This window comes from Etheostoma spectabile, chromosome 24 (genome assembly GCF_008692095.1).
Source record: "Etheostoma spectabile isolate EspeVRDwgs_2016 chromosome 24, UIUC_Espe_1.0, whole genome shotgun sequence".
Taxonomy (NCBI): Eukaryota; Metazoa; Chordata; class Actinopteri; order Perciformes; family Percidae; genus Etheostoma; species Etheostoma spectabile.
In genome coordinates this window covers 12,715,583-12,740,430 of record NC_045756.1, presented here as the reverse complement: position 1 = coordinate 12,740,430, position 24,848 = coordinate 12,715,583, and the positions used below count along the sequence as shown (strand labels likewise).

Below are 24,848 nucleotides of genomic sequence, written 5' to 3'. Positions count from 1 at the left end.
AACGGCTTTCTAATATCATTTTGAGGAACAATAAAAGCAATTGCATCCTGTGGACTTTGTTGAACTCACGGCCTTTTTTTTAATTTCATGGCAACAATTATTTCTTTTTTTTTTCAAATAGTTATTTTGCCATGAAACTAAAACGTGTCCATGACTCACTCAAGTAACACCTAAAACAACTGCTGTGTGGGATGTGTGTTAATTTGAGGCTATTTTAAGCTTAAATATTTGCATTGTGCATCATAGATTTAAAAAAAAAAAAAAAAAAAAAAAAGGCATGAAACACAGTATGTCACTCACGAGGTCTGAGAGAGAAATAGTGAAGTCACCGGAGTGGGCTGCGGAGGAAATCAGTTTCCTATTGTAACGTTAGGGTGAGGTTTCTGCACCACCCACAGCGTCACACGCTCACCCAACAACCTCTGAACAAGTCAAGTCGGTTCGGAGGGTTCAGTGACAAATGTGAGGTGTGTGTGTGTGTGTGTGTGTGTGTGTGTGTGTGGGGTGTGTGTGTCTATCTATCGATGTGATATTCTTACTCAATATCTTGAAACACAGATAATAAAAAAAAATCTAAACAAAAGCAGCTAAAGTCTCCGGTTTTATTTCCACTTTTAACTTCCGATTCCTCGCGGCACCTGTACAAGAAACTAATTATCAACTCATACGGATACTAAAAAGGTAAAAATAAGACATTATTCAGCTGAAATAAAAACAAAAACAAAAGGTTGTCAACATAGCTACGCTTTTTAAAACTTCAATAAAAGGCATTTATTAACATTTAAACCTTATATACAGACAATTTAGTAGCTGGGTTTATTTGTTAATAGAAAAAAATATGTATATTTCCTGATAAATGGAGGTATAAATGACATTTTCTACAATTAGCTACACTGTGCTCAGCCCATGGGCCTATATTCATATATTCCCAAATAAAAAAAAAAAGTTATATTCTAACACTGGTGGGCTGAAATATTGAACAACAATGCAACACACACATACTGTATATGGAGGACACGCGCTAAATGGCTTTTCACACACACGTACACACACCGTCACATCTCACACACACGCAGTGATTCACAGCTGCGGGGTTGATCCACACAGGAATGGTTTGGGCGGCGTTAACCACCCAGCGCATGAAGGTCACAGGTCGACCACCCTTCTCCGCCCCGCACAACGCAGCAGCTATAAATAACACACCTTTCATTCTTTCCAACTCAGACCCATCCGTTCAGTCTGAGTCACACCAGGGCCGGTTCACTAGAGCAGTGATTTCCAAAGTGGGGGGGGGGTCGCAACTCACTTGCACCGTTACTTTGGGGGTCATGGGCTGAAAGTTTTGGGAACCCCTGCACTAGAAGTCCCATTTTAACCTCCATCCCCCTGCGTCTTTCTTTTCTAGTTGACAAAAATGGATTGTGTCATTGACAACCACAAATACATGGTTTCCAGGTGACGAATGGAACCTAATCAATTTCCCGGTGATAAATGATGTATTAATGTATTTCAATTTAGATTACATTAGTTGATTATTTGGATAAGCTAAGCAACAAAGTCAAAAAACATTTCAAACCAATTGAGAGAACTATACTCAAGCTTGACACATCAACCATAACTTAAAAAAAAATATATACATACACACATTATTACAACCTCATACACTGCAACACCACCGGACCCCCATGAAGCCATGAGATGAGCTGATCCAAAACCCTCTCATTCATATTACAAGGATCTCATCAATCATCAAAGCAACAATTCTAGTGTAAGTGTAAATATCTAGCATTGAATAATGTGGTTTTAGTGCGGTTTACGTTGAAGTAAAGGACATGAGAAATGTGTGTGTGCACGAGCGGGATCTTCCCGACCCGTGGGAGCAGAACCAGCAGCGTGGGTTCAGTTCTGTAAAAGCTCTGTTCCCTTCTTCCGCACGCCGAGCTGGAGGGCACGGTGCTGAGCAGCTAGGTCAGGCTCAGAGCTCCACTGGACCCGCATCAAAGCAGGCGGCATCCAAATCAGTCTGGACAGAGAGAGAGGGAGAGAAAGAGAGGGAGAGAGAGAGGGAGAGTTAGTTGGGTCAGCTTTGTCCCAAGAAACTTTCCACAACATTTTATTTCTCATTGCTCAAACCAAATCCTGTCCACCATTTTCCCACAGGGCGCCTGATTTCATCTGTGAAAAGGTTGCGCACTAGGAGTTTTTAGGGGGACATCAGGGATTTATCCTTAAAGACAAGCAACGTGAGTTTTAGAAAATACGCCACCGCTAAAACTAAAGTCAAACTATGTGGTTGAAAAGCACAAAGTTTCATTTATTATAAAATAGGAAAAAGAAAGTACATGATACTGTCCAATTCTTTATAATGAAACTTGAGTCTACAATCATGCTCTTTATTTTAAACTGGAGCTAAATGCTAACAGGACTGGCTCTCCACATGTTGACATCAAATCATTTTCTATGAAGACTACAGCCCCAACAAGATCTTAATGGTGGCAGTAGCTCAGTCCGTAGGAGGGTCGCTGGTTCAAGTCCCCAGACGGACCAAAGTATGGGCACTCAGCAAGGCCCGAACCCCCAACTGCTCGGGATGCAGCCCCTTCACTCTGACATCTCTCCATTAGTGTATACACTGAGCATACTGAGACTGGAACAATCTACCCCCTGACATCCGCACCACTACTGACCTCAGCCTTTTTAAAACGAAGCTTAAGACCCACTTTTTTAAATTAGCATTTAATTCTGACTAGGGCAATACTGTCTCTTAGGTGTCCTCCTTCTGTCTGCGCCTTTCTATGCATTTCTGGAAGGCTTTTAATGTCCTGCAGCGCTGCACCACTACAGCACTTTTAATTGTATCTGTATGTTTTGTATGTGTTGTGTATTGTTTTATGGCTTTGTTGTAAAGCACTTTGGGTACCTTTCGGCTATTGTAAAGGGCTATACAAATAAACTTGATTGATTGATTCAGGCCTGTGTGTAATAACAGAGTGTAAAGTGTAATTTCCCCTTGTGGGATTAATAATAATAATAAAAAAAAAAAAAAAAAAGGATGGCAATAAGGCAACTGTTTCTCCAGTGTTGATGAGTTTCCCCAAGTTAAAAAAACACCATAACATCACAGGCAGAGGTATCATTTACTTGATATAAATCCCAACCCAGGAATGCAAAAGTAAACACAGCAAGCACACACACGCGTGTAACCCCAAAACACCCACTCACATCCAAAAAGACCGCATGCACAAAAATAATGAAACATTGCAGGAATTCCTTCGCCGTGAGCAAGTGACTGCCACGCCTCAATGTGCATGTGGCAGCAACGGGAGTTATTTAGGGTTAGCTTGATAGCGCTAAAGCTGAATATACACATGTAGCCTAAAAACCCAGTAGAGAGAGAGTGACAAGTTTAGTGTGTGGCATAGAGCTTGGAAAATCAAACAGAGAAGAGGCCAGATGTTTCTGAAAAAGATGGCAGCTGGTGTCACTTTTATCATCTGAAGAACTCGGCTGACCCGGAAGTTGTTGCTTCTCGGAGAAGGCCAAGGTCAAAGTTTATTTCTATAGCACATTTTACAAACAGTCGCTACTGCCCCAAAGTGCTGTACAAATATAGATAACAAAATAAAAGCATAATAAATAACCGGAAAAACACATCTAAAACAGAATAAGCCAAAAACAACAAAAAAAGACGGTTAACAGCTAAAAACTTTGCTCAAATCAATAAGAATAAAATGTCACAGCTCAGCTTGTGATAAAAAGCCAGTGCAAAAAGATGAGTTTTTAAAAGTGATTTAAAACTATTAATAGAGGAAGCTGCTCTAATGTTGAGAGGGAGAGAGTTCCAGAGCTTAGGACCTGCTACTGAGAAAGCTCGGTCCCCTCTGGTTTTCAGTCTGGCTCTGGGACAGTCTAAAAGCAACTGGTCAGCAGATCTAAGTGCTCTGACTGGAGTGTGCAAAATCAGCATCTCAGATACATATGATGGTGCCAGCCCATTAAGAGACCGTCTCAAAGCTCTTATTTCTGCCCCGAGGAGCGAGCGTTGAGGAGCTACAGTCGAGGATAGATGAGAGCAGCCTTCCCAGAAGCCTCGAGGCTGAAGGAGTTGCTAACTCCTCCCGAACAGCTGACGGATTCATGCGACGTTTCAGAGGAAAGGACGTCTCATCCCTCTAAAAAAAAACAATAACACATTTCCTCGTTTCCTCTCTGCGCCGATGATGTCCCCCCCCGTGCCCCCTCAGTGGGAGGGACTAAGACGCGAGGGAAGGGAGGCAAGTGGAGGAGTCAAGGAGGCAATGAGAAGCATGTCTGGAGTGCTGCTATATCATATTTTGCTACCTCTAATCTCCAAGGAACAATCCGCTACCCTCAGTCGTGCCCTCATGACCGGATGTGGTCGCTCCCCTGTACTTCCTGTTGTAGTACAGATTAAAAGCTGCCACTGAAAACATTGGCTTTAGTGAATAAATGGCTCTTATCTGAGGTGAACTCCCTGTCCTCGTAGCTGTGCCACCACTGCACCGTATAGTCTGTACATTTCCAGCCGCTCACACCAAAAAAAACACAACAACATGGAAATACAGACACAAATAGCCAACAGCCTTTTACGGGAAGAACCTCAGTCGTTGGCCCTGCTTCCCAGCTGTGATTGAAGGCCGGGTAACGCCCACTGATCCGGAGGGAACCACAAAAGACCATTTGTGGCCGGCTCGCGGTACAACTTCAGCCGCAGACATCACAACTTTTCATGCCGTCCACAGTGGCTTTCTCGGACACTTTAAATGCTCTGCATCCCTCCAGAAATGGGACAGTTCATTACTTACTTACTAACAAAAAAAATAAAAACATGTTCCCTCTTACCTCTAGTGGTATCCACTGCAAGCAATGCACGTAGTTTTACAGTATTTGCGCCAGTTTTGAGATATTTAGCTGTGGTATTCAGATAGATAGATAGATATTTATTGATCCCAAAAAATGGGAAATTACGGTGTTACATTAGCACACACACAGAATAAAATATAAATGAGATACTAGGAATAAAATGTAAGAACAAATATTTAAATGTGCACTGCTTAAATAATATCCTAAATGTATGCTAAAATGTAAATGAACCAATTGTGCAGGATGCCCTTAGTGCAGTATTGTGGTGTCTAAAATTTGTAGATTAGTTTAGGTATTTCGCATGAGAAATGTATGCATTTGAGTTTTTCCTCTGCTCGTCTTACAGGTCAGACACGTAAAAACATTTTTGACTCTTGATTGTTATAAAAACACAATAGAAAAATAATTTCAGTGTTTAGTTTTCAGGGGCTATAAAAGAGTTTAATAGGAATAATTCTTTGGTAAAGAAAAGCTCATAAATATTTCCCAAAAATAGAATAAAACACCTTTATTGTCATTATACACAAGTGCAGTACCTGTGCAATGAGATTGAAGCAACCCCTTCACAAAATATTAAAATATAGGTATTGCAGAAAAAAAGGTGGGGGGGAACCTGGTGCAGCCCTGAGAGAAACTATATACATATATGAAATAGTTGCACTATTCTTGGTAGGTATAGATAATAGAATACATTGTTTCACGTGTACTTTTTCCAATCAATTCTTGGAGACGGTTATTTTGAAGAAAGGCAAATGAAACCAAAACGATCTGCATTACTATCAACTAAACGGAGGAAGTGAGAGAATGTGTATTTTTGTAGCTCAGGTAAACCGATCCATTAATTGGATCTACCCTTTATTAATTGTGTGTGGTCCTTGCATTAGTGTTAAATTTGATGCCAACATTGATGTTGAGGTGGTGCTGGTGCAGCGGATATGACACATGCCTTTGGTGTTGGAGATCAGGGTTTGATTCCCACTGCGATATATCAACCAATGTATAGAAGTGGACCCCTAGAAGTGTCAGCTAAATGACATGTAATGTAGATACAAACTAGATCTGTCAAATCCTGTGGGATCGGAGGTGTGAAACCCCATTGTAGTAGAGTGTGTGGCTAACATTCACAAAATGCTCTCTGTGCATGATGGAATTAAAAAAAGCTTTAAAAAGATATGACAAAATGAACGAGGCCAGCTCCAAATAAGGACAAATGCATCACAGCTCTCTTCCCTTAAACTGCAATCTGAATCACATCACAGTAAAAGCCTGTATTCCTGGCACATCTCAGCCAAGACTGGGAAATACAGTATGTCTGTGTGTGTGTGTGTCCGTACAGTCGAGTGTTGTTGTCAGCTGGGCAGGCTCTCAACTTTGGCCTCTGTTCCTCCCTGTCACTGCTCCCTCCTCCAGGCCTCCAATGTCTTACTAACAGTGAAGGATTAGACAGAGAAAAGGGGGGGGGGGGGGTCTTTTCTTCAGGCTGCTACCTCGCAACAATAAGCCCAACCACTTGTTATTCTGCTCAGGATGCACATCAAGAAAGACCTTCAAGCAATGTGGAATGTCTCAAGCTAACGGGAGCTTTTTCCCCCCCCTATCTCTCCAGAGGAAAATCTATTTTTGCAGTGACCCAGCTGCCATGTATTCAAGATATCCCACAGAAGTTCTGGTTCCGACACCACGCCATCAATCACGTGCAATTACAGTGTTTAAGAGCGTCCCCGACTGTCCTGAGTTTAAGAAAAACACAAACACTCTTAAATTAACAGCGTGATTGAGGCATTGTTGTGTGCAACCCATGTGGGCGAATGTTGGTTTTGGCGCTGGTGACTATTAAAGTAGGAATTAAAAAGATGTGTCATTGGGTTTCAATCTTTAAAAAAGGAAAATGCACGTATGTGGCGTCTGCTTTCTTATCGCACGAGAAAACAAAGACAAGGAGAAGCTGAAGGGAAACTCAAATGCTATTGAGGAAATGCTTTGCACAGAGCTGGAAGAATTTAGAAACTTTGTAAGGGTCCATGCAGCTATGACAAAGATATCAAATATAATCTGTATTTATTAGCGTGCGACTCTGGTTGGCTCATGCGTTACAAAGCTAAATTGTGCATTGCCAAATCGAGAGTGGCCGTGAGACCGTCCTGACCCGTCAGCGGCGACTTATGTTTTTCTTCCTTTACGACTTTTGTTGGCCGGCAGAAGCACCGACGTCAGCCAAAGCTTCTGTCATTGATGCGATAACTTTGGTTTTCCTGCCTCTCCTTGGTGTGCAGAAAAAAAAAAAGAAAAACAAGAAAGGAGGAAATGGGCAGCGGTCCACACGCCACATTACGTTGGCGCCACACCGTTTCCGTGACACCCCGCGAGGATTGTTGGAGAGGTGTTAACAGGAGTCAAGGGAGTGTTGATGACACTTCAGTAGGCGTGTCACCTCTGTGTGGAAAGTCACTGTGAGCCCTGCAAACTGACCTTCTGACTGTGCGTTATCAGAAAAATGACAAGTATTTCATGGTTTGATGACGCTCTCGGTCACTTGACCAACATGCAACTGCTCTATATTAACCTCCTGAGATTTCTTTCACACATTACAAACAGTTCAAACAGCTGAATTTTCCATATTTCTCCAGAATAAAAATTAGTTATAACAGAATATTCTTTTTTTTGGTTTGTTTTTTGAAAGGCCTTATTGAAGCATTGACCAACTGCACACGTTTACATCCAGCAGATTTTAGCACTCATTTGGAGTTGTGTCTGTGTCCAATTAATGAACGTTAATCCAATATTCATTCTATTTTTGCTCTTTCTTTGGTCTCTACCAACTCCTGAGGGAAATATCTGCATCTTCAGCTACTTACTGCTCCATGTTTACCAGCATGTGTGACTCCCAACAAAGATAGTATAGAAGTGAGATGTCTTGCTCTGTGGCTAAAACCAGTGAGATGTCTCGCTCTGTAGCTAAAACCAGTGAGATGTCTCGCTCTGTAGCTAAAACCAGTGAGATGTCTCGCTCTGTAGCTAAAACCAGTGAGATGTCTCACTCTGTGGCTAAAACCAGTGAGATGTCTCCTCTGTAGCTAAAACCAGTGAGATGTCTCCTCTGTAGCTAAAACCAGTGAGATGTCTCCTCTGTCTAAAACCTGTGGTTCTCGTCTTAAAACACATGAGATGTCTCACTCTGTGGCTAAAACCAGTGAGATGTCTCACTCTGTAGCTAAAACCAGTGAGATGTCTCGCTCTGTAGCTAAAACCAGTGAGATGTCTCGCTCTGTAGCTAAAACCAGTGAGATGTCTCACTCTGTAGCTAAAACCAGTGAGATGTCTCACTCTGTAGCTAAAACCAGTGAGATGTCTCGCTCTGTGGCTAAAACAAGTGAGATGTCTCACTCTGTGGCTAAAACCAGTGAGATGTCTCGCTCTGTGGCTAAAACCAGTGAGATGTCTCACTCTGTAGCTAAAACCAGTGAGATGTCTCGCTCTTTGGCTAAAACCAGTGAGATGTCTCACTCTGTAGCTAAAACCAGTGAGATGTCTCGCTCTGTAGCTAAAACCAGTGAGATGTCTCGCTCTGTAGCTAAAACAAGTGAGATGTCTCGCTCTTGGCTAAAACCAGTGAGATGTCTCACTCTGTAGCTAAAACCAGTGAGATGTCTCACTCTGTAGCTAAAACCAGTGAGATGTCTCACTCTGTAGCTAAAACCAGTGAGATGTCTCACTCTGTAGCTAAAACCAGTGAGATGTCTCGCTCTGTGGCTAAAACAAGTGAGATGTCTCACTCTTTGGCTAAAACCAGTGAGATGTCTCCTCTGTGGCTAAAACCAGTGAGATGTCTCACTTTGTGGCTAAAACCAGTGAGATGTCTCGCTCTTGGCTAAAACCAGTGAGATGTCTCACTCTGTAGCTAAAACCAGTGAGATGTCTCGCTCTGTAGCTAAAACCAGTGAGATGTCTCGCTCTGTGCTAAAACAATGAGATGTCTCACTCTTTGGCTAAAACCAGTGAGATGTCTCCTCTGTGCTAAAACCAGTGAGATGTCTCACTCTGTGCTAAAACCAGTGAGATGTCTCACTCTGTAGCTAAAACAGAGATTCCAAACTCGTAGGCTAAACCAGGGATGTCTCGCGCTGTGGCTAAACAAATGATAATGTCCTACTCTGGGAAAACCATGAATGTCTCTATGCGAAACCGTGAGATGTCTCCTTTGTGGCTCAAACCAGTGAGATTTTCTCACTTTACTAAACAGTTAGACCAACCACGTGGTGAAAGGGTATTGCAGCATGTGTCAGTATAGACCAAATGATTATTATGTAACCATCTGGAACAACCTTAAATTACAATTATCTGACATGAAAATGTGCATCCTATGGCACTCAAACTGTGTTTCATTTAACTGTTAAGTCAATGGCTCTATCCTGAGGTTTGATTTTTTCCAATTATGTACGAGAATCCAGTACAGATTACAAATCGCACAAGACAAAGGTCTCAAAACTTGGCATGCCAGTAGTCACAACAAACAGCTGCATATGGCGTGTTTTTCTCTCTAGATCCGTTAAGTTGAATCCACAGAAAGACTATCCAGATCTCTGCTGTTTTTAATTTTTACAGTTACGCAGCTTCTGCTGACTCAAGGCTCTTTTCACTTTCTCCACCCACACTTTCCTGAACTGCTGGCAGCTTCAAAAGAAAACATCTACCTTCACATAGTCTCATTACAGGAGTAACGGTAGGTTGGTTACACTTCCCAGAATGCCTTTGGAAAACCACTAGAGAACCCTGTTGCACACAACTGCTGCAAACACTGGTTCCTCACCAGTGTTTTTTTCCCGTTTTAGGTGGATTCAATGAAATCGTAAACTAAATGTAGACAGAATATATAAATACATTTTGCCAAGTCATTTAAGAGTCGGGACTCACCGTCAGTACAGATGAAGCACTTGCAGAGACACACACAGAGACACAGGAGGAGGACCGCTGCCACACCGCACACTGAGAGGAGGATGACCATGGCAGGACCCACTGCAACACACACACACACACACACCACACACTTAAGTTTGAAGCAAGCAGTGTTTATGTTTGATGACATCTGGACTAAACATGTTAGGTTATGCGGTACCAAAATAACGACTTCCTTAGGAGAAAAATAATCCGTCACATATGCTGCAACATTACAGGATCCAGGAGCCCATCAAAGTAGCCATAATTACCCAGGACTAGAATAGTTGAGAATACACACATGTTGAAAACAAAAGAGCCGCTTTCTGCTTCACCTCAGCACCCAAGAATGGGAAATATAACTGGTTTCTACATAGTTTTGAAACAGTACAGATATATATTTGAATTCTGGCTTCTTTCTTGTGCTGCTGTAACATCTAAATCACAACCAAATCACTACAAAGTTTAAACATCCTAAAATACTTTTCAACACTTCATCCCTGAGTGTTTTACATGAAGACTCATATACATCACAATACTGCACTAAGTGAAAGTTGCACAAACATAGGTTTTGCTTACTTCTTTATAATCTACTATTTAAGTAGTTCATTTTTATTCCCAACTTGTAAGTATGTATGTATGTACATTCTCCACTTTAATTTTTTTAATCCTATTTTTTTGAATATTTGTTCAATTTCAATTTACTATTTCACGTATATTCTGTACGTGTGTCTGATATTTTGCTGCTGTACCACTGTAATTCCCCATTTTGGGATCAATCAAAATCTATTTTGCTTGCTTTTGTCAGAAGCCAATATCTCTACATTTGAACCCATTTACTGTTTTAAAATTTGTTGTACTGTAAGTAATATCAAATCTAACGGCCCTACACCGCCGTGGTGCACAGGCGTTTCCACGTTTCGCCGGACCGTGCGTAATAACTCTGTGAAAGAGAAAATTAGGGGAGCGGTGGAATGCAAAGTGAGAGCATTTAGTTATGTTAAATATGTGCGAAAAATACATGCACTTAATGGCATAAAGAACAAAAACGCTGGCACTAGCAGCTCCTCTGGATTGTTGGTTCTTTGATATGTTTAAAAAAAATGTACATGTATATATTATTCAGCAGGCTACTTGCAGTGGTAAAAGAAGTACTTGAGTGCAAGTACTCACAAATATGTCCCACTTAGCGCATTTATTTGAGCATTGCACATGCGTTTAACAGAGCCCTTACTTTTTATATGTGTTGAAATTGACCCATCTGGGAAGTCTTTTCACATGGTTGTTCAGGGTGAACACAATTGTGTACCGGCCCTTTACAATAAGGTTGTTGCGAGTTCATCTTAATTGTAAATCAGATTATTGGATCAGACTTCTAACTGCAGTAATATGAGGAGATGTGAAACATCCCAGAATAGAATAATTGGTCAATCATGAAACCCTGAAATGTAATGTGATAAAACCCCACTGGAACAGGGTTTACGAGCTCCTCACCGTTTGTGTTGAGGGACACCGTCAGGGGTTTGTCCAAACCCGGGTGGTGCACGATGCACTTGACGGACAGGTCACTGAGTAGCGCCGACTGGAAGAGCAGCGTGCTCGTGACTACCGTCGTGCCGTCGCCCTGGTCGGAGGCGGATGAAACGGGCGGTCCGAGCGTTCGGTTGTCCCCGCTGACGTTCCAAGTGATCTCTGCTGCGGGGCGGGACTGGGCCGTGCAGTTGGCCTCAGTGAGTCCCGACGACGAGGTCACATAACTCACCTCTGGTTTGGGTAAAACTGGTGAAAGAAAGATTGTGTTCAGTGGCTGCTTGGAAATAGTATTTGATAGAGAATTCATTTTTATAAAGTCTTTTATTGCTTATTTCTTTGTAGCTGTTTCTTAATTAGTATAACTTTCCTAATTAGTATAACTTTCATGCTTATTATTATTATATGCACATTTAACAATACTATGTTTCTTTCAAGCCGTGTCTGTGTTTCTTCAGTCGCTGCTGCCTAAACAAAAGGCAATAAATGTCCCACTGTTGCATATCACAGAAGATAACAAGAGCCTTAGATCCGAGGTCAGTTAGAGTACATGCCAGCCCAGGGTTTCTGGCGTAGGCATTAGACCCCTCCTTACATCAACACCTGTGAATCTTCTGTGTGTGTGTTTGAATAAAGGGACAGAGCTGCAGAGGAATGGTTGAAGTTCCCACTAGAGCTGCGCTGCGGAAAGGCTGCTCTCGTGGTAGCTTCCCTTTTGCAACTGTCAATTAACTGCTCATTTGCCGTCTGAGTCTCGTTTTCTTGCTTGACCGTCATTATTTAGTAAGTTAAAGTGTTATGAACCTGACATTTTCTGGTGCCGAAACCCGGGACTCAACAGCTGAGAAGGTCCAGGACCGCTCCAGATCAAGGCCGAAAAATCTGTATACAGCCGTCCACCCTTGCGGGACGGGGCCATAGGTTGATCCGGTGCTGCCCTGGCACCTCTCGGTGACGAGTCCCACGGTCAAGCAGCGAACAGACAGGGGTGAGTGATGCAGTTTTATGCTTCTGAGTGGACACACGTTCCGCTGCAGGAAAGGTGCACAGGGGGCCTGGGGTCCCGTTATTGCTCGCTAGGTGAAAGTATCATTGATGTTTATTCTTACTGTCTGGGACTATATTGAGTAATATATTCTGTTGCCTGGGGCCAGATATAAAGCTTGAAGTAGGTGTAACGTTGGTGTTTATTTTCGGTCTGGGACACAGCTGAGGTGATAACAGGGAAATATCAGTTGATATTTCCAAAGCGACATTTTTCCCCGAGCGGGGAAACTGGTTAAATGTCGTGAAGCCATTCTGAATATTCAGAAGTTCGGCAGGGGTGATCACATGCTTTATTGATAGCGCTATCTTTTGTCTTGTTGAAGTTACTGTCTTGTGTACGCTATGTGCGTTGATTCATAGCGGGTTACTGTTTTGTGTTTTTGTTATTACGCTATGTGCGTTGATTCATAGCGGGTTGTTGTGTTGTTTGTGACCATTTGCTATTTGTTTGTGTTAAGTTTGGGTCCAAATTGGGAATATGCTCTCTCCCATTTGGGGTTGTTTTCACACACAGATCAAAAGGTAATTATCATGTTAGTGAGAAAGTCTAACAGAATACAGTGAATCAGCATTCCAGTGTCTTATCTCAGTCTGAGACACCAGGTAGTGGGAGACAGGAAGTTTCTTCTTTCTTTTGGAGCAAACGGTGTCTATATGTTAATTGTCTTTTGATCTAAACCATTTGGCAGAGACCGTGGGAGAGAAGGGGGTAAGAGAACAGAAGGTCTTGAATTAAAAAAGGCTCAGGAACCACGGAGGGCTTGCTGATCCCACTCTGAAATCCAAACAAAAAGGGAGCAATTTCAAACAAAGTTGAAGTTTCATTTCAGTTGAAGTTTCACATAATTTGAATTGGATATTGAGACACTGTGAGACAGATGCTGACCGTGGTTCCACTGAGGGTATTCGGTGAAAGTCTATCCTTTGTTTTGGGAAATTTTGGTATGACAGATAAAAAGAGCTAAATTAACATCATTTCATCCAGTACGGACTAGAACGGGGTGACGAATAGATTTCCAAAATCATACAGATAAACAGTCATCAGGGCTGCTTATCAGGATTTTCATCAAAAATAAATCTATCACAGATAAACAGTCATTGTTGCTTAAATGAAGTTACAGCTGTTTGCAGGTTTTCACGCAAAGTTTACCGAGAACTAAACTAGGCCGTATAGTGACGATTATACGTAAAATAAGTACTTCGGCTGCTTGTTGACTATTTTTTGGAAATGGATAACAAGAGCACACAAAATCACATGTTCTTCAGCGCCGGTATTGGATGGAATGAAGACAAACCATGGTCCGCGGGTTTTTTTTAAAGTTTGGTTTATGTAACCCAAACAGGTTTCCCCTATAAATGGTTTTTTAAAGTTAGGAAATTTAAGGCTAAAACGGGTTTAGAAGAAGGAAAATTATAGATGGGGGAAAACCGCAAATGGTGTTTTGTTCAGGACCTCAAGCAGTATGAAAGCTCCACGCACCGGCACCACCGTACCAAACCGTCTTGTTCTCAAGAATCCAGGGGGCCATTTTTCTGTTGTTGTTGGTCTAACTTTTGTTTGTTTAGCGTTCCTGGACAAAGACAGAAACATTGGGGGTTTGGGAATACCTGTTGGTGGTAAGGCATACACTTTCAAAAGTTTAGAAAAGATTGTGACAGCCCAACCGTACAACGATCTGAGAAAGCTGAGAGTCTAACTATTACTATGCATTTGGTGTCACCTGGCAGCAGGGGCACAAAGCAGTTAACACCAATTGTGAAAAAGAATGCATTTTTTGGTGTGACATTCACTCAGGGAAAATGTCCTCATCTCAATTGGAGATACTTCCTCCCAAAACCGCACAAATATGCATTTAGAAGGTTTCCTATTGTTGTTTTATCCACATATGCTATTAGTTGCCTTTACTAAAAACAGGAGAGATCTTATCACACACCCAGTGCATCGACGATTTTTTCACTTCCAGCTTCAGTAGCTGCAAGTTCAGGGACAGTTGCAGGGTGCACCTTAATAAGGTGTCTGCAGGGCCAGTTAAAAACCTTGCCTTCCGCCATTTTTCCCACTTTTGCAGGGGTTCGAGAGGCTGTAAGTTCAAACCTTAGCGGTTCAGGAAAACACAGATCCAATCCATCAGAGAGCTGCAACCGCTTAACAGAAATGTATCATATGGGCTGTGTTTGGCCATAAAGGAGCCATGCCATGGGGGGAATATGTCGCGTTGTGTGTTTCACCCCTTTTAAAAGGTTTAATTATTATTACCACATTTTTTGGGGTTCATTATCGTTGCGACATTCCACGGGGGAATGTGTGTCTAAATGGTAATAATAAGGGGCAGTGCTATATTGTTAACGACAAATGGTCTTCAAACTTTTTGAACATTATGAAATTGGTTTGATCTCACACGGCAAGGGAAAAAAGCGTTGTTGGGGTGTTCCACTCAAAAAACTTCTTCAGTGTTATCAATAATCTAATGCAGAAAGCAATCCAAGGGGAATCAAGTCGGTTTGCCCAAGCGATGACAGCATGTTAAGAACAAAACTACGTACGTGCGAATGAGGGAAAGGACGCACAGAAACCTCCGTGTGAGATCCTTTTTGGCAGACCACCCAGTGTGGGGGGTTTGAAGCTTCTAGAGCCTCCTTCCCTCCCCGCTCTGTGTGAGCATGAAGTGTTAGAGTAGGGTGTACAACTGTCTTTCTGACATAGAATCCAGGTTTTCTGCTGCCCTGCCCCACCCAGCAAAGGACCGCTCCACACGCTGGCAGCCAGGGGATTTTGTGATCGTAAGAAACCTTCAGGAGAGGAAACTGACATCGAACACTGGCAAGGTCCCTTCCAGTTTTTCTGTCACCCACAAACAGTGAAGGTGCTGAGAGGGCAACGTGGGTCTACGCATCACACTGCAAGAGGTTTCAAGACCATAGGGCAAGCCAGGCCCGCCAGAAAGCCCCGGAAATCGACATGGACGTTCTGGTCACCAACGTTGCAACACAACCAAAACCTCAAATGAGGCAGTGGTAAAGACTGACTCCGACGGTTGTGTGACGTGCTAGTGGACGAACCTCTACACCAGAAGAAATCCACAACACCATAGGCAAGACGCCTGTAACCACAGCCCGTACTGCATCGCCCAGCCCCACACCGCACACAGCACTTTCCTGCAGGCACAGCACTCGCTGTGACGATTGAAGAACAACAGGAAGGGAAAGACATGGTGTATGAGACAATGTAATTCTTGTTTTCTGTTTCCTGTCTGTGGTTGTGGGGTGCATTTTTAAACAGATATGATAGGCTAGTGCTGGACCAGTTGACGGCGTCACAAGGCGGTGTGTGCACGATATTGGTACTAACCGTGTTGCACTTTTATCCCAGATAAGGACAAAGATCTGGAATCATTCAGCAAGCCATCCTCAATTTGACTGCTCTTAGAGATGCTGCTGAGGCAGATAAGGTGTTAAAGGAGATTTCCTCTCCTGGTTGACTTCAGGACCATGGTATGGATTATTGCTTAAAATTGTTACTCCCCTTGTAACAGTACTGGTAATAATTTTTATAGTGCTAGGATGTGTATGCCTTGTGTTCATACTCTGATACAACGTACTAATGTCTCAAGCATTGACCAACTATGCACATGTTCAATACCAGCAGCTCTCTGCTAAATCTGATCAATCATAACAAATGTGTCCCAAGCCCACACGATGATGTATTAAACCACCTGTAAACAATACTTTTGAACTTATCTTGGCCAAAAGGCGGCCGCTCCTAAGAGAGGTCGAGAAGGAATTTTTCCTTTCAAAGAAGGTTTTCGCCTTCTCCATGATGGGTATACAACCTTCCTGTGAGTACATGTGATGATGTGATTAATGAAAGCCAACTGGAGAGATAATTACTGATGTTTGTTAAATGTAACACGAGGGAAATGATAGAGAATTCATTTTTATAAAGTCTTTTTGCTTATTCTTTGTAGCTGTTTCTTAATTAGTATAACTTTCCTAATTAGTATAACTTTCATGCTTATTATTATTATATGCACATTTACAATACTATGTTTCTTTCAAGCCGTGTCTGTGTTTCTTCAGTCGCTGCTGCCTAAACAAAGGCAATAAATGTCCCACGTTGCATATCACAGAGATAACAAGAGCCTTAGATCCGAGGTCAGTTAGAGTACATGCCAGCCAGGGTTTCTGGCGTAGGCATTAGACCCCTCCTTACATCAACACCTGTGAATCTTCTGTGTGTGTGTTTGAATAAAGGGACAGAGCTGCAGAGGAATGGTTGAAGTTCCCACTAGAGCTGCGCTGCGGAAAGGCTGCTCTCGTGGTAGCTTCCCTTTTGCAACTGTCAATTAACTGCTCATTTGCCGTCTGAGTCTCGTTTCTTGCTTGACCGTCATTATTTAGTAAGTTAAAGTGTTATGAACCTGACAGTATTCTTATATTACTTGTTGGGGTAAAATTAGCATTTATAGTTTTTTTTCCTTTGTGACAATGCAGAGATTTGGTCCTCTGCCCTTATAATGGAGAGACAGACCACATCACCTGTCAATCTCTTTCCCCCCCCCCCAGAGGACACAATGACACAAGTTGTCCTCCGAAGGGCCGCCAGAAAACAGAGGCAAAGCAGCTTTTACTAACTCTGGGTGGTTGTGTGTCTGGGTCTTCTGTCAGTTGAGACAAAGCTTGTTTAGCAGAGCAAGAAGAAGGACGTACACACACCCACACACCAACACACACACCCCCCACACACACACACACAAACAGGCCTTGTATCTAGGGAAACAGTAAGCCACTCATCTCCCCTGGGCTTTCTCCCAAATTAAATCACCCCCTCCCTCTGCGTGTGCACACGGAGAGAAAACGGGGTTAAATGGTGGCGAGGGACTCAACGCGCTGTCACCAAAACAGTAGTTTCATGACCCACTTGAGAAACTCTCACCTCAGGTTTGTTTACACACAGCGCTTCTCTTCCCTTTCCTGAGCTATGACTGGGACTGGGACACACACACACATCCACACACACACACACACACACTTCCTCTTGGCCTACAGTGCATCTCCAGTACAATAAGTGTCAAGAACATTTGGAAAATAATCCCTAAGGTGTACGGTCTTTGTATTGAGCCAGGACTGTGCAGTGTGTGCTTTAAAAGCTCCCTATAAATAAATACAAATGTATTAATCTCATACAATGTAATATTGATTTTTGTGCAGGTCTGAATGTATTTTCTGGCTGACTGTTGTCAAGCCCCCCCCCCCCCCCCCCCAAAAAAAAAAAACGACAGAAAGGAGCTGTTGAACGAACGGAAAAAAACGTCTCGGTGTTGCTTTATCGACTTTTTTGGAACGATGTCGGGAAACATTAGTCATAAGTTCCAAAATAGCTTTATTAAAAACGTGATAATCCATTTGCGATGGCATCACACAACAAAGATAAATGGGGCACCAACTCCAGGATCTACATTAAGGATCCAGATCTCCTTTAAATACTTCTCTAAGCACTTACCCTGCACACACCATCATGTTCAGATTTAACCCTTGTGCTGTCTTCAACCAAAAAAGAAATCCAACGTTTTGGTCTTCTTGACACTTTTTTTCTGTCATAATATTTCTGCGCTTGATGTTTTTTTTCCAGGTTTTTGTCACTTTTTTGATGTTTTTGTAATTTTTGCCCGAAAGTTTTTCAATGTTCTTTTATCAATTTTTCTTTTCATGCTATAAAATTGAACAAAAACACCCAAATTCAACGAAAGTAGTGAACCGATCGTTCATTTAACTTGTGCAGAGCGTTGAATGGAACCATCCACGTCATTTTGCTTTAAAATTAGCTTGAAAGAAACCCGCATATATGATATAGAAACTTTTTGAAAATGGGTCAGATTTGACCCGAGAACAACAGGAGGAAGGCTCATATGCAGTGTGATTTCCCATGAGGACAGGGAGTCATGAGCTCCTCTGTCTTTCCATTTGTGTGCATCCATGTCCCAGAAATGCTCTGGGGATTTATACCCCAGAGTCCTTATGTTCCTCCCCCCCCCCCCCCCCCCCGATGTTTCCTTGGATCAGGTAAGCTACAAAATCACAGTTGCAGCTGTTTCTGTGGTCCTGCTACACGTCCTGGAACGCCCTGTTACATCATACTACGCCCTTCAGTGCCCTGCTAGGCCATGAACTACTACAAATCTGCTATTTCTAGTCACTGTTCCATTATCTTTTACTGTGACTGTTATTGCCACTATTCATCACACCCCCAACCGGCACTTCAGACACACTTGCACACTTGTTGTTGTTGTCCTGAAAACACTTCGGAACACATTTCTGCTGCTCCACATAACTGGCACTACTATGCTACCGCCTGACTTTTGCACTATTACATTGACTGTCGACTGTATGCATAATTGCACATTTTTTAACTCAAATGTTGCTGCTCTTATTTTCCTCATTGTATACATCTTCTTATTTTTGTGTAATGTTATGTTTGTCTGTGGACCTAATTGGTTAAAAATGTCTTGTCTACACCGTGGGATAGAGGGCAACGTAATTTCGATCTCTTTGTATGTTTTGACATGTGAAGAAATTGACAATAAAGCAGACTTTGACTTTCAAGAGCCTGGGTCTGTCCCAGGTTTCTTCCTAAATAGGGGTTTTTCCTTGTTACTGTTGCACTAGTTTCTTGGGGGAAGTACTAGAACTGTTGGGTCCTTGTAAATTATATTGAGTGTGTTCTAGACCTACCTATCTGTAAAGTGTATTGAGATAACTCTTGTTATGAATTGATACTATAAATGAAAGGTTATTGAATTGACAGAGATGGTACACGGGTACTCACCATGAACAGAGAGGCAGGCCGTGTCCCGTCTGGTTCCGTCCGGGTACGTGTGGAACTCACAGGTGTAGCAGGCCTCGTCCTCCGTCCTGACCGCCTCGATGGTAAGTCGGGTGTCGCCCAGAGTTCGGCTCAAGCTAAACCGATCCTTGTACTGCTCCTCCACCATCCGGTGCCCACGCTTGGCGTAGGAGGCCACGGTGGTGGTGTCGCCCTGCTCGGCCGTCTTCCTCCACAGCACCTGGTGCACCCTCTCGGGGAGGCTGTACCAGCAGGACAGGGTGGCCGGCTTCCCGCTCACCGCCGTCTTGTTGCCCTCCAGGCGCACTTTACCTGGGACAGTAGGAAACGCTCTAGTTATTAATATCAAGACAGTGATTTGGACGTCGGCTCTGTGTGAATTTATTTCTCCTGGCATCAAAATGTGCAATGAAAAATGTACAGGACTGCTGCTTGGGTGCAGGAGCCAGGGTAACGAGGGTAAAGAGGAGTCTGGGTGTAATAAAAAAATGTATGTGCACGAGTAATAGTAACAACAGGAAGTGCCAAGGCTTGCTGTGTGGGTGGGCTGTCTTCCCTGCAGGTCTGCGAGTTCAAACCACAGCCTACTACTTCCTGTCTTATACTGTAAGGGGTCTAGTGACAACAAACACTATGTGTGACCCTCATTTGTCTGAAAACAGAACAAAAGTTCAGATGTTAGGTGTGAGCCACAGCACTGGAAAATACTTATCTGTGTAAGTAACTGTGTATATGTAAGTGCGCATGTATGTATGTATGTATATGTATATACTATATGTATATTATTTTATTAATTAATCTTTCTTAAACTGTCTATATCAATAATTCTAACCGTTTTATTGTTTAATATTTATTGGTTGGAATGGGAAGGATATGGGTGATTTTGGTGTGATGGAGAGCTTTTGTTTTTGTTTGTCAGTATGTGTGTATGTTCGGGGTTTATGTTTTTCTTTTTATTATTAAGTCCCCTCAAGCTGTTTTGTTAATTGTTTTGTCTAAATGTGAATGCCCTGTATGTATTTTTTTTGCCTTTAAAAGGACCCCCTCGAAAACGAGATGTCACATCTCAAGGGATTATTCCTGATAAAAGAATTTCCATAACTTATTGAAGATAACTTGTTCTTTAAGATAACAGGAGCTAGGGAGGGAAAAACTGACCGGTAACGCTGATGCACGTGGTGCCTTCTAGCGGGCCCCGGGGGTAAACATCAAAGACGCAGCGGTAGCAGCCCTCGTCCTCGGGCCCCACCCTCTGGAGGGTGACGTAGCTGGCGTCGTTGTGCGAGGCGGTGAGCTGCACGTTGGGCTCTTGGTGGCTGACGCGGATCGGAACACTCTGCTCGTACGCCAGGAGGACCTTCCTGTGCCGGTTGAGCCAGCGCACTTGCCGGACGGTGTCGCCCGCTTCCGTGGTGACGTTGCAGCTAAGCAACAGGGAGTGGCCGACCTCCGCGCTCAGACTGGCAGGAGTTAGAACCTGACCTGAGGTCAGAGACCATGTTACATTTCACTTTCATGCAGCCTAAAGTATGTAAAAGGTGCCAATAAAACAATGTGTTCATTACAAGTATTACCCAGGATTGATTTATTGCTATATTGTATAATTAATACTCTCCACCCTCTATAGGTTAAAGATACATTTGAGAGGATGTGAGATGATTAATGAGAAAGGAAATAAGAACCAAAACAATCTGATACACAACTGTGTGTTCATTTTTCTAATCTCTATGCTTTATTCAATAATTTTATCTCTTTGAGCCTCAAACATCTAAATATATATTTTTTACTTTACTTGCCATGTGTTTTGTTTATGTAAAATTCTTGTCAAATGAAAAATGTGTAAGGGTAAAAAAGGACAATATAGTTAAGTAGAGGTACACAGTAGAATTAAGTGTAAAATGCAGCCATTGTTCTTTACTTAATAGATTTGAACCAAGTTCATTTCACTGCCAAAATGCACTCAGTATCAAAAAGCAGTAACTGAATGCAGAACGTACCTCGCGTCCTGGAGACAGCCGTTGCTACGATCCAGAGCAGCAGACACAGGGGCGAGGCGGATCCACACATTGCACACCGAGGCTGGGTTGTCATCTCACGCTGAGCCAGTAACACATCCAGGCTGCAGCTGCATACACAAACACCGTCAGAGAGCTGAAAACCACAACCTTAACCGACAACTAGTTTGGAGGCTACACACAATTACAACATTATTAACAGAAACGAGTGGTGTGAAGGAAGAGGCTGTGATGCAGATGTACCCCAGTCAGCTGTTCACTGTTGGGACTTGTTGAGCTGCTGTTGGTCAGGACGGTTGTAGCTGCATCCTACTGACACACGGTCTGCTGTAATGGGAAACATGAAGCCAGAGGATGACATTAGCAGTGACAGCATCGTCTCAGCATCATGAGAGATCACACCCTTTACTTACTGAAAACACAGGGCTGGGTATTGTCAATGATTTCCCGAATTATTTCAATTCAATAACATTTCTGATTCAATATCAATTAGATAAGATATTTCCTTCTTTTTTTTTTTTTTTTTATTATAGCCTACTTTATTAATCCCACAAGGGGAAACTACACTTTACACTCTGTCGTTATACACACACACACACACATGCTCAAGACCTGTACATGCACTAAAATGGAGAGATGTCAGAGTGGGGGGGGGGCTGCCCATGGAAAGGCGCCCAGAGCAGTTGGGGGTTTGGTGCCTTGCTCAAGAGCACCTTGGCAGTGCCCAGGAGGTGAACTGGAACATCTCCAGCTACCAGTCCACCACCATACTTTGGTCCGTACAGGGACTTGAACCCCCTCCGGTTCCCAGCCCGACCCCCTACGGACTGAGCTACTGCCACCCACTTGGTCATTGTCCACAGATACACCGAAACATTGGAACAAACCTGAGATGCCCAGAACTAGAAAAGACTGAAATACAAATAATAAGTTAAATAGATAGTCACATATGATATGCAAATTGCACTTGTACCCATAAAAATAGATTGCAGTGACTAATGTGTTAACGCTAGCACACAGGTTGGGGTGGTTGGGGGAAGAGGAGGTAGAGTGTGTTCATCAGGGGAACTGCATGTGGATAAAAACGGTTCTTTAGCCTACGGGTGCGGGCGCAGAGTGCTCTGTAGGGTAAAAAGGCAGCTGCAGGGATGGGTTGGGTCCTTGCAAATGCTTAGGGCCTTCTTGCTACAGCGGGTTCTGTGACTTTCCTCCAGTGATGGGAGCTGTCTATGATAATTGTGTTATGCGTTGTAGGGCCTTCCTGTTATCCACGGTGCTGCCAGGATACCAAGTAGTTATGCAGAGTGTGAAAGTAGCTTTAGGTTAGGGACATTTCAGGCACAAAACCAGTTTAGCTTGGCTAGAAAAGAGATTCTCACAGAACTTCTGCAACAAGAAGCAACCCTCAAATATGTTTTCTAATGCACCAGAATAATGTTTGCATTAAGAACCTAACAAAAGTTGGTTTAAGGTACTTTTTAATTTAACATTGTAGTCATCGGAAAGACATTAAAAGATTTTAACTGATTATTTTAACCCAGCCCTACTTAAAAACAATTTAATAAGAGGGTGAACAACTTTTTTTTTTTCGCTTTTGGCAATTTGTTGCCCCAGGGAACCACGTGTAAAACGTAAACAACAACGATGCTGACCATGAAAAACTGGGGTGTAAAGGGGGGGTTTTTTCATGTATCCTGAAGATGCAACCCCGTCCCGTAAACCCCCAAACACCGGCAGCAAAAAAAAAGCTGCCACACGCGGATGTCTAGACATAGGCCACCTCCAGATTTCAAAATCAAAACCTGAAATCCTCACCGGAAATTACAGCGGTCGGACGATGATGAAGCATGATGGGGCGGGGTTTTGCAGTAAGGTGCAAACATGAGGGGGTACGAAAAAAGGGGTTTTGGGGGTGCAACCCCAGCAAGCCGCCATTGGGGCTGTAAAAAAGAACATACACTTTTTTAAAAAGAAAATGGACTTCGTGATGGAGAAGTCTCTCTCAGAACTTTCCACCCCCTGGATAGAAAGGTGGGAAGAGGGGTGCATAAATGGCCTTTGACGCTAAAAACCAACCGCTTTAAAAAAAAAAAAAGAAAAAAAAAAAAAAACCCACGGGGCGCCTCAGAGTTTAGGGCGGGGGTGTGTCTTTTACGGGCCCAAAACCCATCTGGTTAACTGCACCCTGCTCGTTGGGAAACATTTAAATACTTTTCAAACTCAGAAAGAAAAACCATGATGGCCCCTGTGGGCTTTGGTAACATATCAGATTGACATCTAGGCTTTTAATGTGAAACTAGCAGATAAAGCCCAAGGAAAGTAGGAAGTTTCCTATTCAGGACAGCTGAATACTTAATGCCCACCAAGATGGGGGCTGAGACAGGCTGGCCAACTGCAAAACTTGCCCTACATCCAGATGTGCACTTGGCATTATTGCACAGCTGTGTCAGTCCCAGAGGACAATTGTTATGTGAGATTTATTGAACTGGCTGCTAAGAAAAAACCTGGAAACCACATTAGAAAAAAAAATTCTTGACATAATCAAACCAATTTTGTGGATGTAAATCGGTCTCGTGACTTGACAGGTGTACCACATGATAATCATCATAGATTGATGCAATACAGACAAGTCACACATTACATGAAAATGGATTTCTACAGCCAGGATTACTTAGAAAAACTATCAACTGATTTAGAAATCAAAAAAAGGGCAACCTGTATTGATTTAATGACAGTTAAGTAATTTGGTTATGTTCTAGTGTATATGTATATATCAATGATTGAAGGGAGCTCATTATAAAAAGGCACCAAAACAACTTCTAAAGAAAAGGTATTTGCAATAATAATAATAAAATAACAATATTCGTTTTAAGTCATCTTTATCGATTTAAAAACATCACCATGACGATAGAAGAACTCATTTAGGTGAGTTGACATTCTTCAAAAACTACAATGGGGACATTTCAAGGGATTCATTGACATCCATTTGGCTGCAACTGCTTTCGTAATAAAAGACAATGAAACTTACCAGCTGACAGATGAGAGTCCACAGAAGACAAAGGGAGCTCCCAGCAGTACTTGAGGTGTCCCTGTCCTACAGGTAATGGGGAACAGGAGCAGAAGAATCCACGCTCCAGAGATCAGACCAGGACTGGCTGGACCGCGTTGGGTTTCCTGCTCCATGATCTCTTAAAAGCGTCGACTCTTCTTCGGCTACGTTTAATGGGAAAACAGGACCTCTAGTGGCCATGTTGTGCACCTACTGCTACCAATCTGAACCTGAAAAAAACATTTTATTAAATACAATTTTTTTTCCCCAAAAATTAAAAGTTTCCTTCTGCAAGTCCATGTTGTCTAGATGTTAATATTCTATTGTTGTCTAGGGATTATTATTCTATTTGGTGTTTATGCTTTATTGGAGGTGCAGTATATTCTTTTGATCATCTTGTGGAGCTTCCAAAAAGTAAGACTTGCCTTGCCATGAAACCCTAATTTTGTGAAATGTCCCTTTAAGAAAGTAATTATGTACATGTACATATGTAAGTGCCCACAAAAGCATCTACGAGACACATTTGTGCGTATTAAATGACACAAACATT

General features: G+C 42.6%; 1 protein-coding gene across 1 annotated transcript; it reads right to left on the bottom strand.

Annotated features, from left to right (window-relative positions):
• Positions 1 to 588: 588 nt before the first annotated feature.
• LOC116674168 (OX-2 membrane glycoprotein) lies at positions 589 to 24,480 on the bottom strand. Its single transcript, XM_032506698.1, has 8 exons — positions 24,278 to 24,480; positions 21,493 to 21,576; positions 21,232 to 21,359; positions 20,393 to 20,716; positions 19,217 to 19,546; positions 11,311 to 11,595; positions 9,796 to 9,897; positions 589 to 2,023 (listed from the first exon to the last, which is right to left on the bottom strand). The coding sequence occupies exons 3-8, from the start codon at positions 21,323 to 21,325 to the stop codon at positions 2,019 to 2,021; spliced, it is 1,140 nt and encodes a 379-aa protein (XP_032362589.1). The 5' UTR covers positions 21,326 to 21,359; positions 21,493 to 21,576; positions 24,278 to 24,480; the 3' UTR covers positions 589 to 2,018.
• Between the last annotated feature and the right edge of the window lie 368 nt (positions 24,481 to 24,848).